This window comes from Caretta caretta, chromosome 26 (genome assembly GCF_965140235.1).
Source record: "Caretta caretta isolate rCarCar2 chromosome 26, rCarCar1.hap1, whole genome shotgun sequence".
Taxonomy (NCBI): domain Eukaryota; kingdom Metazoa; phylum Chordata; order Testudines; family Cheloniidae; genus Caretta; species Caretta caretta.
Genome location: NC_134231.1, coordinates 15,328,049 through 15,341,152, shown reverse-complemented (window position 1 = coordinate 15,341,152; position 13,104 = coordinate 15,328,049). Strand labels below are relative to the sequence as shown.

The following is a 13,104-nucleotide window of genomic DNA, read 5'->3' as shown; positions in this document are numbered from 1 at the left end:
TCTCTTTTGGTGCGGTTCCTATGACCGCTGGGGGGTGAAGAATCGGGCAGGTTGGGATCTCTGAGCCACCTGGGACTTGCTGGGCTCTCTCGTGGGTGGTGTATGAATGCAGAGGGAACGTCAGGTAGCTCTAGAGACCTTTGACGTTCGCAGCGATTCGGCCGTGCTGGCTGCGAATAACGGAGACCCATGGAAAGGAAGGTCTGCTGGAGCTCTTCCGGAGATCTGGCACACTGGAGCCACAAGGCCCGTCTCATAACGTCCGTGTAGCGACCGACCGGTGGCCGTATCCGCGATGTTGAGGGGGGCTTGCGGAGACGCTCTGGCGAGGAGCTGGCCCTCTGCAATGACCGCCTGGACTTGCTCCCTCGGCTCTGCTGGCAAGCGGTCAGCACAAGAGTTCAGGTTGGCACAGTTCATGGGATTGTATTTTGCCATCGGCGCCTGGTAACTGGTGATTCTAAGTTGTAAGGAGGCCGGGGAACAAGATTCCCTCCCCTGTAGGTCTAGACCCTTGTGGCCTTTCTCACGCAGCTGGTCTGAGCGTGGCGCTGCCTTCTGCATTCGTTAACTGCACTGACTGCCGAGGGATGAGAAAAGAAAAACTCAAGAGTCCTTTGCCGGGATGTAACAGGTCTTAGCTGCTCTCCTGCACGCAATAGAAGTGGGGGCATGCCAGGCGCTCTCCCGCCCGGAGGTGGAGGGGTAGCCGGGGGGGGGGGGTGTGCTGGGCGCTCTCCCGCCCGGAGGTGGAGGGGTAGCCAGGGTGGGGGGGGTGCCGGGCGCTCTCCCACCTGGAGGCGGAGGGGTAGCTGGGGGGGGGGGGTGCCGGGTGCTCTCCCGTGCGGAGGGGTAGCCGAGGGGGGGTGCCGGGCGCTCTCCCGCCTGGAGGCAGAGGGGTAGCTGGGGGGGGGTGCCGGGTGCTCTCCCGCCCGGAGGGGTAGCCGGGGGGGGGGTGCTGGGTGCTCTCCTGCCCATAGGCGGAGGGGTAGCTGGGGGGTGCCGGGCACTCGTCCCCAGGTCCAGAAGGGGCTCATTGACAGGTAGGGCACGCGGCCAGTGGGGGAGAGTGGAGGGTAGCAAGCGGCTCCTGAGGAGGCTCGTCCACCTCCTCGCAAGGAATCTGCAACTCTCCTGACCAAATCCTGGAACAGCTTGAAATCATCCACCAGGGATGGGCGAGGGGCATGACAGCGTCACCCGGAGATGGGGGGAGACGTCAGCCGGAGGAGAGACCTCTTCACCAGGTCTAGTGTCCCAGGTCCCTGGGCGAGCAGCTAATGCAGGTTGTTTCTCTGCGATGGGTGGTGCTCGAAGCCCTGGAGAACTCTTGGCACTAGGCTGCGCAAGGCCAGCACGGCCAGGGAGGAGGTGCATAAGGCACAGGACAGGGAGGCACCCATGGGTGCTCATACCAGCCAGACATTGGTTGCAATCTTAGCATCACCAGAGGCTTCTGGGAAGGGGTGAGGGGAGAACCTGAATTGATATTTGGGAAGTTGAGCAAGGTTTTCACCAGGCTCCTCTCCCTGAAGCTCACTCTGGAACGGCGCCGCACCTGGAGAGCTCTGCGGTGAAACCGTCGGTAACGGGCAAACTTCAGGCCATCTCAGCGTTCTCAGTACCGACCGCACGTCGGAGAATTGGGCATTTCAGATACGGCCAGGTCCCGGGGAAACGTCCTGCGGTACCAAGCATGTGACCGGCACCAAGTCTGTGCTCTGCACTGAGGTGATGGGGGGAGAGGTGCTGACAGCGCTGTGGGGTTCGGGTGCTCTGAGGGAAGCGCGGTCGGAGCCCATGCAGGCTCCTTCGGTACCAAGGAAGCAGAGGAACAAGCTCTTCTTGCCACCTTGGTCCGCTGACGGTACCAATGAGCTCCCTGGGCCCGAGGCTTTGCCATGGTTCAGTCAGGCCGTGCCATGGGTACCTTAGAAACCAGCCACCTCATGGGCACCCGACTGGAGGGCAGAAGACACCAACAACCTTGGCTTTTTAGAGAGAGATTCTCTACCTGGCAAGCCTGGTTCATGTCCTGGGAGGAGGACTTACAAGAGGAGTCTGGTGTCTTGCCTGAGGCCCGGGAGGAGTGGGGCTGCGGTAGTGGGGAGGCAGCAGATTTGCTCGCCCGGTGCCTGGGAGGGGCCTTGGCCTAGCTCAGAGGCTCTCCTTCAGGAGGAGATACAGCCTCACCTCCCTGGTTCTTGGTTTTAGTGCCAGAGAGAAGTTGCTTTTGTGGGCTACGCGCGATCCCCCGAGGCAGTGGATGTAGCGGGAGCGACCGGCGTGGCCGGCATCGCACACCAGACAAGGTTTGGAGCCGGGAGAACCAGGCGCAACCTCCCAGGGAAAGAGAACAACTCTCTAGTGTCTATTGGAATAGAAGGGGAAAGACGTCTGGTTTTAAAAGAAATATTTAAACGAGGAAGCTCACGCTGCTGCTCCGGATGCTGAGAGCTCCCACAGCCGGCGATCAGAGTCCGAAACGAGGACAGAGCTGGGGAAATCTCCATGGGGATAACCCGGCCGCGGCGGCTGAGAAGGAGCTGCGGGCGTTTGCCGGCACAGTGCTAGCAGGCGGGCGTGGGCGGAACGGGCACTGTGAGGAGAAATCTGCTCCGCTGCTGCGCTGGGCAGAAGACTGCTGCGCTGGGCATCGCAAAATGGGGAAGAGATGGCCAGCCCTCTGTGGAGATAGAGGTGGTTAGGGACTATTTAGAAAAGCTGGATGTGCACAAGTCCATGGGGCCGGACGAGTTGCATCCGAGAGTGCTGAAGGAATTGGCGGCTGTGATTGCAGAGCCATTGGCCATTATCTTTGAAAACTCGTGGCGAACGGGGGAAGTCCCGGATGACTGGAAAAAGGCTAATGTAGTGCCAATCTTTAAAAAAGGGAAGGAGGATGATCCTGGGAACTACAGGCCAGTCAGCCTCACTTCAGTCCCTGGAAAAATCATGGAGCAGGTCCTCAGAGAATCAATTCTGAAGCACTTGCATGAGAGGAAAGTGATCAGGAACAGCCAGCATGGATTCACCAAGGGAAGGTCATGCCTGACTAATCTAATCGCCTTTTATGATGAGATTACTGGTTCTGTGGATGAAGGGAAAGCAGTGGATGTATTGTTTCTTGACTTTAGCAAAGCTTTTGACACGGTCTCCCACAGTATTCTTGTCAGCAAGTTAAGGAAGTATGGGCTGGAAGAATGTACTATAAGGTGGGTAGAAAGCTGGCTAGATTGTCGGGCTCAACGGGTAGTGATCAATGGTTCCATGTCTAGTTGGCAGCCGCTATCAAGTGGAGTGCCCCAAGGGTCGGTCCTGGGGCCGGTTTTGTTCAATATCTTCATAAATGATCTGGAGGATGGTGTGGATTGCACCCTCAGCAAATTTGCGGATGATACTAAACTGGGAGGAGTGGTAGATACGCTGGAGGGGAGGGATAGGATACAGAAGGACCTAGACAAATTGGAGGATTGGGCCAAAAGAAATCTGATGAGGTTCAATAAGGATAAGTGCAGGGTCCTGCACTTAGGACGGAAGAACCCAATGCACAGCTACAGACTAGGGGCTGAATGGCTAGGCAGCAGTTCTGCGGAAAAGGACCTAGGGGTGACAGTGGACGAGAAGCTGGATATGAGTCAGCAGTGTGCCCTTGTTGCCAAGAAGGCCAATGGCATTTTGGGATGTATAAGTAGGGGCATAGCGAGCAGATCGACGGACGTGATCGTTCCCCTCTATTCGACATTGGTGAGGCCTCATCTGGAGTACTGTGTCCAGTTTTGGGCCCCACACTTCAAGAAGGATGTGGATAAATTGGAGAGAGTCCAGCGAAGGGCAACAAAAATGATTAGGGGTCTGGAACACATGAGTTATGAGGAGAGGCTGAAGGAGCTGGGATTGTTTAGTCTGCAGAAGAGAAGAATGAGGGGGGATTTGATAGCTGCTTTCAACTACCTGAAAGGGGGTTCCAAAGAGGATGGCTCTAGACTGTTCTCAATGGTAGCAGATGACAGAACGAGGAGTAATGGTCTCAAGTTGCAGTGGGGGAGGTTTAGATTGGATATTAGGAAAAACTTTTTCACTAAGAGGGTGGTGAAACACTGGAATGCGTTACCTAGGGAGGTGGTAGAATCTCCTTCCTTAGAGGTTTTTAAGGTCAGGCTTGACAAAGCCCTGGCTGGGATGATTTAACTGGGATTTGGTCCTGCTTCGAGCAGGGGGTTGGACTAGATGACCTTCTGGGGTCCCTTCCAACCCTTATATTCTATGATTCTATGAAATCGCTGTTCAAAGCTGCGGGGGGGCTAACGCCCTTCAAGTGCAGCACCCCCAGGGCACGACTCCCAGAACGTCACTATTAATGGATGTTTGTCGTACTACAGGATATCCGCAAAAGGAACAGGAGGACTTGTGGCACCTTAGAGACGAACACATTTATTCGAGCTTAAGTTTTCGTGGGCTACAGCTCACTTCATCGGATGTATTGAACCATTTGCGATAGGCTGCGATACCCAAATATAACCACTAGATGGAGCCAGTCGCACAAGGGGCCGATGTCCTGCCCCGTACTGCGGGACCGGTGGTGGCCCAGCACGCTCCGAAAAGGCCCTGGGCTGGGCTAGCAGGGAGAGGAGGAGGGCGGCACGTCAGGACTGAGGGGTGTCAGCAGAGCTGGGCTAGCAGGGGGCTGTGGGTCGGGGTTGAGGGGCACCGGCGGAGCTGGGGGGAGCCCAGGCTTAGGACAGCAGGGGCGGTGGGTCGGGAGTGAGGGGCACCGGCAGAGCTGGGGGGAGCCCAGGGCTGGGCTAGCAGGGGCTGCGGGTTGGGGTTGAGGGGCACCGGCAGAGCAGGGGGGGAGCCGGCATGTCTGCTTGTCCCTAGCTGATGCCATGCGCTGGTATCACCCCTGCAAGCCCCTAGCCATGCCCGGTTGGGGAGGGGGGTGTCCTGGGGGTCACTCCAGCTCCCTGGAGACACAGATTTCCATCCTTCCCAACCGGGCTCCGGGCCCCGAGACAGGTGACGGCGCCCAGGCCCTGGCCCAGTCTGTCCTGCCCGTGCCTGCCAGTGACCTGGCCGGGGCTGCCCGTGAGTGTGGGAGTGGCTCTGTCCCCACAGGTTGTGGGGGCAACTTACCCAGCGGCGGGGGCAAGTTCAGCGCCATCACACCGTAATAGGAGAAGGCTCCCGTCTCAAACTTCATGTTCTCCTTGCCGGCTTCCACCTCCACCTTCCCCTGCAGGGCACAGACACTGTCAGACCCCAGGCTCGCCCGCAGGCTGCACCCAGCCCCCCACACTCCCCACAGCTGCCCAGCCCCCCTCCTCTCCCATGGGCTGCACCCAGCCGTCCCCCCCTGCGGCAGGCGGACACACTGGGCTCCCCCCAATGCCCCCTCCCTGCAACAGGTCACACACTGGGCTCTCTGCCTCCACGCTCCCCCTCCCGTAGCAGATGACAGGCTCTCCCCCTGTGACACGCTGGGCCCCCCCATGGCAGGTGACAGGCTGGCCCCGCCCGCCCGGGCACACCTGCAGGATGAGGATGAAGTAGTCGGCCGGCTTGTTCCTGTGGTACAGGAAATGCCGGGGCGATTTTTTGTTCTCCTCGTCGAACTTGAGCTCATGGATGACGTCGGGGTGTCTGAGAAGCCGCAGAAGGATCTTCTCCGAGATGAGGGTTGGCATGAAGAGCGTCACCTCTGTGGGGGAGGGCGGATGGGTCAGATGCCCCCCTGAGGGCCATGTTCTTGCCCCTGGTCCTGGCACAAACCCCCTGCCCCAGGAGATTCCACAGAACCAGGGGACCGAGCCAAGCCCCTTGCATCCGATTCCAAGCTAGCTCCACGCAGCCACCTCTGGTGTGGAGCGCCTGGCCAGGGGAAGAGGGAGGGAAACGCTGGCAGCCTTGGCATGCGTGAGCCATGCCGCATGGGACGAGCGCCGGGGCGGGGGGAAGGGGCCGCGGGCCTGCGTGGAAGCAGTACCGTGTCATAGAAGTACCGGACAGGCCCAGTGGGTTCCGCTGGCTCTGATTCCCAGATGCCCCGGGACGGAAAGGCCCTGTGCCAGCTACCACGCCCGGGCATGGGGCTCCCCCCCACACCGCAGGACATTTCCCCTGGCCCTGCTCAGCTGGGCGTGTGTTTTTGTACGGGCGCACATCTCCATCGCCCTGGAGCCAGGGCCTGTCTCTGCTGCTTAGCGGGCACAGGGCACGTGTGTGCCAAAGTCATGAACACAACGGGTATGCGAGGGGCTGACACGTCCTTACCCCCCTAAGGGAAACCTACAGGCTGGTGTGTGTGACAGGCAAGGCACGGCCCAGCCACGCCGGGCGCACCCACCAACAGCCCCAAACGAGCACGCCCTGGAGTGGCCGTGGGTGGATCCCCGGTCACCAGGAGCCAGCGGGTGCCCTGTGCTTCCCCCCACAACCCCACCCTTAGCCCTCACTGTGCTCCACCGCGACATGGCCTGGGGCCGCCACCTCCCGGACAGTCTCAGGGCAATGCCGGGAGACCAGGCTCCTCGCCCCTGGCACTGGATGGGCACCGGGAACTGGGGGCTTAAAGCCCTTGGAGCTGCCAGACATGCAGAGCACCAGCAGCTTGCTGCATCCGCCGGAGCCTGCTCAGCCCAGGCCCGGATCTCCCCAGCCACCTGCTCTCAACCCCTGCTCCCCCGGTGCCCTCCTTCTGCCAGCCAGGGCTTGGGCCTCTGCCCCCACTCGGGACAGTGTTCAGCCAGGATCGCCCCGTCAATCTGACCACCCTCCCCGCCCTCCAACAGCCCCTTGTCCTTCCTGACCCCCCATCCCCCCCGCTGCCCGCCCGTGAGCCCTGCTGGCTGGCTGGTCCCGGCGCGGCCCAGAGGCTCACCCGTGGCAAGGAAGCGGTGTGCGGCCAGGAGCAGCTGGGGCGAGATCTTCACCTTGAGCTCGCCGTCGGAGTCCTTGAAGGCGGAGAAATCCCTCTTGTTCTTCTGGTTGGCCACACGCTTCCGCGTGCGGTTGTCAGCTGGGGGAAAGGAGGTGTCAAGGTGGGAGAAGTCCCAGCTCCCACCCAGGGCCCCCAACACTCGAGTCCGAGCACGCGCCCCGGGCTCCCCCCTGCCCTACCTGCGCCGGCTGCCTCAGCCAGGGCCTGGGGGCACTGGTGCCAAGAAGGGTCGTGCCCCCCCAGGGGGCGGGGATAATGGGGGCTGCGAGGTAAGAGCCGGGTGCTCAATGCGTCCCCTCTCCAACCCCCCAGCACGACACCGGTGGCTGCTCTGCCTGCCAGCGGGGCCTGCTGCTTGGGGCCAGGTCAGCAGTGCTGCACCGGGGGGGTGGCCGGCTGGGGGCACCAGGCCAGCAGCTCTGCGCCCAAGGGGGGGGACCAGTGGGGGAGGGGGCCAGGCCAGTGGCGCTGCACCCGGGGCGGGGGGGGCGGACACCGGCGGGGGGAGAGGGCACCTAACTGTACATGTCCGACTCGTCCAGGATCTCCGACTTGATGATCTCCTCGATGACGTCCTCCAGCGTCACCAGCCCCAGCACCTCGTAGAAGGGGTCGCCCTCGCCCTCGCTGTTCACCTTCTGCACGATGGCCAGGTGCGATTTGCCTGGGGACACAGACACCGTCACCCTGGGCTGCGGGCCGAGTGCAGGGGTGTGACGGGCCCCCGGCCAGCCTGCTCCGGGGCCGCACGGCACACGCTGGGCCTGGCTGCTGCGGACGGGCGGGCGCCGGCCTGGCCACCGCGCTGCACTTCCAACCCCAGGGGCACCAAGCGAGCAATGAACGCACCAGATCCGGGCCCCGACGGGCTGGGCCAGGAGCCCGAGTCCGCCAGAGCCCTGGGCTGATCCAGATGCATAAATCCCAGCGGCACCTGACCCTGGCGCAGCCCCCTGGGCTCCAGCGGGCACTGGCCGTGCCAGGGCCATGCCCCGGCTTGCTGCGTCAATGCTCCCAGACCAGCTGTGGATCGCCAGCCTGCCCATGGCTGTGACCCCACCCAGGGCTTTCAGCCCTGCCGTAGGGACGGATCTGTGCCAGGGCCATGCCCCGGCTGCCTGCCAGCCCTTGCGGGAGCTCCCACACCCCAAAGGGCTCCGCAGTACAGCAGCGGGCAGGCGGGGATGGGGCAGCACCTGCCCCCTTCCCGGAAGTCCTGCCCCATGGCTGTCACGCCCTGGCTGACACTGGGACATCGGGGAGAGAAACATCCACATTAACTACCTCAGCTCTGCCCCATGCACCAGACGGGGCAGTGACCCCTCCGCCCCCGGGGCGAAGACCCCATGGCAGCCAACAGAGACAGAGCCGGCGAGTCCGTCTGGACCCGAGAACCCCCTGCTCCCTGAGCCAGCGTCAGACACAGACTCCCCATGACAATCCCGCACCCCCCCACTCACACCTGTGCCCTGTCTCCCACACACCCCGCCCCCTTGGTCTCTCCCCCACCCCCCAAACCTTCCCCCCCACTCACACCTGTGCCCTGTCTCCCACACACCCCGCCCCCTTGGTCTCTCCCCCACCCCCCAATCCTTCCCCCCGCACTCACACCTGTGCCCTGTCTCCCACCCCCCCCCACTTGGTCTCTCCCCCACCCCCGTCACACCCACACCCCATCACCCACACACACCCTCCCTCCCCCGTCACAATCCCTCTCACCCCCCACTCCCACCTGCACCCCATCTCCCCCACCCCCACGATCTCTGCCCCACCCCCACTCCCTGCTCTCGGACTCTCCCCCCGCCCCCGGGATTCGTGCCGTGCCATGAGGCTCGTTTAGCGCTATTCTGCGATCACCGCATTACCGGGGGATGCCCCTTCCCGCAGGTGGCTCTGAGCTCCGTGAGCTCCTGGGCCCGCTGGTGCCATGCTGGGCTGGGCGCTGACGAGGGGAGGGGAGCCACCAGCTCCCCTGCCTGGGCCCCGGCAGCAGCCTCAGCACCACGCTGCTGACCCCCAACTGTGGCGGGGGGGATGAGCAGCGTAAGGGGTACTGGGGACTCCTATCAGAGACCCCTGTGCGTGCAGACAGCCCTGAGAGCAACCGGGGGGCACTGACTGGGACAGAGAGAGAGATGGCAATAGAACCCAGGAGTCCTGGTCCCAGCTCCCCTGCTCTAACCACAGACTCCCTCGGAGCAGAACCCAGGTGTCCTGGCTCTCAACTGCCCCCGCCCCCGCAATCTGACCACTAGACCCCACTCCCCTCCCAGAGCCTGGGCTAGAACCGGGGGACAGCACCCAGGAGTCCTGCCCCCAATAACATTTTCTCCCTGCATAAAGTTGAAATAAAACACTGCCGTTCCCACAGCATCCCCCACCCCTTTCCCCTGCTGGGACATTCGGGGGGGCAGCTCCCTGGGGGTCTTGGGGCTGGATCGCCTATGTGGATATCTGCTCAGCCAGCTCAGCACCCCGGAGTGGCACAGGGGCCACCTATGCCCACTCCCTGACTAGCTGATATCCCAGCACCCTGGACAGGACAAGGACGCCCACATCTGCCCCCAGGCCGGGGACCCAGGCCTAGCTGCAGCTGGTGCTGTCGGGGAAGGGGAGACGTGCCAGCCGCAGGGAACTTGAACACTGAGCTCACAGCCAGGCGGGCGGCCCCTGCTTGCCCTGGTCTCAGGCCAGCGGGTACATGGTCATTTGCTAGCCAGGCACCATGCCTAAGCGACCCCCACGCTGCCTGTTCCCAGCTGCCCCCCATCCTGACCCAGGATGCTGCACCTACTCCCACGCTGCCAGCAGGAGGGCCCCATGGCACCGGACGGGCAGGCCCTTTAAGCCACGGTCTGGCCCACCCACAAGCTGCATCCATATGGGGGGCACATGGGACTGAGGCGAGGAAAGAGAGACCCTCTCACCTCTCAGAGCCAGGCACACGGCGGGCACTAATGCAGTGTCCAGACACGCCCGCCGCACTGCCCGCAGCATCGCTGCGCAGCCTGACACGCGAGGCCAGAGCCTGGCGTCCATGCCTTTCGCAGCGGGGAGAACCGGCTTTTCCCCTCGGCCTGCAGACCCTGCGGGGAGCCGGGCCAAGGCAAAGCGACCTGCAGGTTCATCCCGCAGGTGGGACATGGGGCGGGTCTTATCCAGCACGGCAGGGGGGCTCCTGGGACATGTGGGCCCGGGGACCAGGGAGTGTGTGTGGGGGGGGGGGGGGAGGGTTCCCTTCACTGCTGGCCTCCTCCTGGCTCCCTGCACCAGGCAAGGGGATTTGGAGCCTGTGTCTGGGCATGCAGGGCAGCGCCCGTCCCCTTGTCCCCTTCTCCGAGCCCCCTGCTCCTTCCCCGCAGGCCTCAGGGAAAGAAACCAAACAAGTAAAAGTCTGAGCGGCGCCTCCTGGCTGAGGCTGTAACTGAAGAGGACGATAGGCGTTACGCCCCCGCAACAGACATGACGTTAGCCCAGGCTACACGTAGGCAGGCTGCTCTCCCTCCCTCGCACACACGGGTAGCACTTGCTCTGGGCCCCCATCAGCCCGCTGGGGACACGCTGCGCTGGACCTAGCCTGGCTTCCAGCACTGGCAGAGCAAAGGGGAGCCCTGAATCCCTGGGAAATCTGAGCTATCCCCACCATCCACCACTCACATGCAGCCACCTCTGGGAAGAGCCCAGGCAACTGGGCCACAGCGCTCAGCTACCCCATCGGATTCAATCCACAGGGGAATTGAGGGAGGTGGGAGGCAGGGCCCAGCCCTGGGAGCCACGGCACCTGCTGGGAAAGGGCAGCGCAGGGCTGGGTGGGGAAGGAAAGAATGGGGCCGGGGGAGAGGAGGAAGCTGCTTGGCACAATCTGGGGCCACCCAGCGCAGAAGCATCAGGGAAGCGCAGGGAGGCAGCGAGCAGCCTTTGATTGGCCCATGCCTGGAGCCAGCCCGGGGGCCCCCCCCCACCCCTCCAAGGGCAGAGTGCGGGAGCCGGTGAGATTAGCACACCAGCCAGGGCGCTGCACCCGTCCCTGCCACCCCTTGTCTGTGCCTCGTAAAGCCAGGATTATGGCTCTCGGAGAGAAGGAAATCCACGAGTAAACAGCCCGGTGGTGTAACGCCGAGGGCTTGGGCCAGCGCCCAGAACCGTCTGGGAAGAGCGGGGTCCTGATGACATTTCAAAGGAGGCAAGTTTGGGCGTCTCAGCCTCGTCCCCACTGCATGGCTGTGCCTCTCAAAAGGCGAGGTACGCACATGCTAGAATAGCGGAGGGGGGCTGCGGGTCGGGAGCGCGGGGCACCGGCGGAGCTGGGGCAGGGGAGCCCAGGGCTTGGACAGCAGGGGCTGTGGGTCGCCCATGGGACCCGGGGAGCCCATGTCAGCCCGTGTCCTGGATTCCTGTGCGGCACCAAGCGTCTCCTGCCAGGAGCCTGGCCAGGTGGACAAGGCCGCACCCTCAAGCCCTAGGGCTCAGCACACACAGACACAGCCAGGGTGGGAAGCCCCCCGGCCTCGAGACTTCTCGCTGTGGCACCAAGGCCATTGGAAAGGGGGAGCCGAGATCCCCGCCCAGCGGCCCAGAACTCCCCGGGGCAGCACTTTGGCTGTCCAAGCTGCATCCCGCCAGGCCCACTCCAACGGAGAGGAGTCTCACACCCGGCCTGGATCCGGCCTGACGTGTCCTGAGGCCAGTCGGACTCGGCAGAATTGTAGCTCCCAGTGAAAACACAAACAAGCGACTCCAGCTGTTCGGCTCTGAAGACACATGCCCCAAGCACGCCCGCTGCAGTGACCTCTGCCAGAGTCTGCAGAGAGCCTGAAACAATTACTCGGAGAGGAGTGAAACCAGCAGCCAGGCATGGATCGCACTGGGGCGTCCCCATCGAAGGCCAGCGATGACATTCTACAGAATTGCTGACTGTTTTGGTGAATGGTTGGGGGCCAGGGCGAAGGAGGGAGCAAGAGAGACTCAGAAACTGGGCAGAGAATTGGGAAGGAAGAGGAACAAAGGGCAGAGGCAGCGACACCTGGATGGGGGGGCGGGGAAGGCTCCCTGAGCAAGGGGCTGGATGTGAAAAGTCCCGAACAAAACCCTATAGACACCACTGTGCGCTGACGGCAAATGGGCCCTCGGTTACCCCAGCCTGGCCCCTGTACACGTGCCATTTCTGCCCCCACCAGTAAAGAGAGGAGAGAAGCCACCAGGCTCGTCTTATTGAGAGCCCCAGGCCGCAGGGGCAGGGAGGGGAACCCCCACGGGCCGCTGTCCCGGGGGCTGCGTTGGACTCTCGGGCCCCGGAGTCACTAGGTGGAGATGGGACGTCTCTTCCTACGGGCTCCGCTCTGCGTCAGCCCGGGCGGTGGGGGAGAGGGTCTGGGGCCTGGTAACACGGGAACTCGGACTGGATGGGCTGTGGGATCGACGGCCCTGGCGCTCCCAGGCTGCCAGCGCTGGAGCCCGCAGAACTCAGGGGACTGACCTCAGGGATCCCACCGAGGCCTAGCCCCAGCCCGGGGGCCAGGGCAGGAGCACCCACCGCTGGCTATGTCCAAGGGCAGGCGTCCCTAGGGGCGCTGACTCAACAGCCCGGTGGCTTCCCTGCAGAGTGAGCGACTCGGCCGAGCACATGCAGGGAGTCGAGACTCGAACCTGGATCTCCGAGTGCCCTGTCCACTGGACCCTCCTTCCTACCGCCCCCTTGGGTTCCCCTAGATAACCCCCAATGTGCAGCGTTCACACTCAGCAGATCTCAGCCAGCACACAACCGCATTCCGATCAGCGGCCTTAGACCCGACCGCCCCCACCCCAGACACGGCTCTGCCCTCCACAGGCAGGCCCTGGGCCAAATCCGTCCCTGGTGGAATTCCACCCCCCCAGCGCACCCATAACCCAGCCTCCCACTCCCCTGTCCTTAATGCCCCTCTGAGACACACCGCCCATGGCCAGGAAGGATGCAAGGAGCTGGGGGCTTGGGGTGAGACGCGGGCATGCCTCTTCAGAGAGGGGCACCCCAGGGCCTGGGCCGAGGTGCCGAGAGGGGGCAGAGGGACGGGGGAAGAGCCCAAGGAGGAGCGCAGCGAAGTGCGGGGAGTCCCTTTGTATTTCAGCGCTGGAGAAGCCAGAGTTCTCCGGGACCCCCTGCGTCAGTAGCTCCCCTCTACGTCCAG

At 63.1% G+C, this 13,104-nt stretch overlaps 1 protein-coding gene across 1 annotated transcript in view; it reads right to left on the bottom strand.

Moving 5' to 3' along the window:
• CNNM4 (cyclin and CBS domain divalent metal cation transport mediator 4) overlaps positions 1 to 13,104 on the bottom strand; it is a 51,768-nt gene that overhangs the window by 17,935 nt on the left and 20,729 nt on the right. The window contains exons 2-5 of the mRNA XM_048829612.2: positions 7,461 to 7,604; positions 6,881 to 7,018; positions 5,532 to 5,701; positions 5,137 to 5,236 (exon numbers count right to left, since the gene is read on the bottom strand). Coding sequence (XP_048685569.1) covers positions 5,137 to 5,236; positions 5,532 to 5,701; positions 6,881 to 7,018; positions 7,461 to 7,604 — 552 coding nt within the window. The remainder of the gene's footprint in view (positions 1 to 5,136; positions 5,237 to 5,531; positions 5,702 to 6,880; positions 7,019 to 7,460; positions 7,605 to 13,104) is intronic.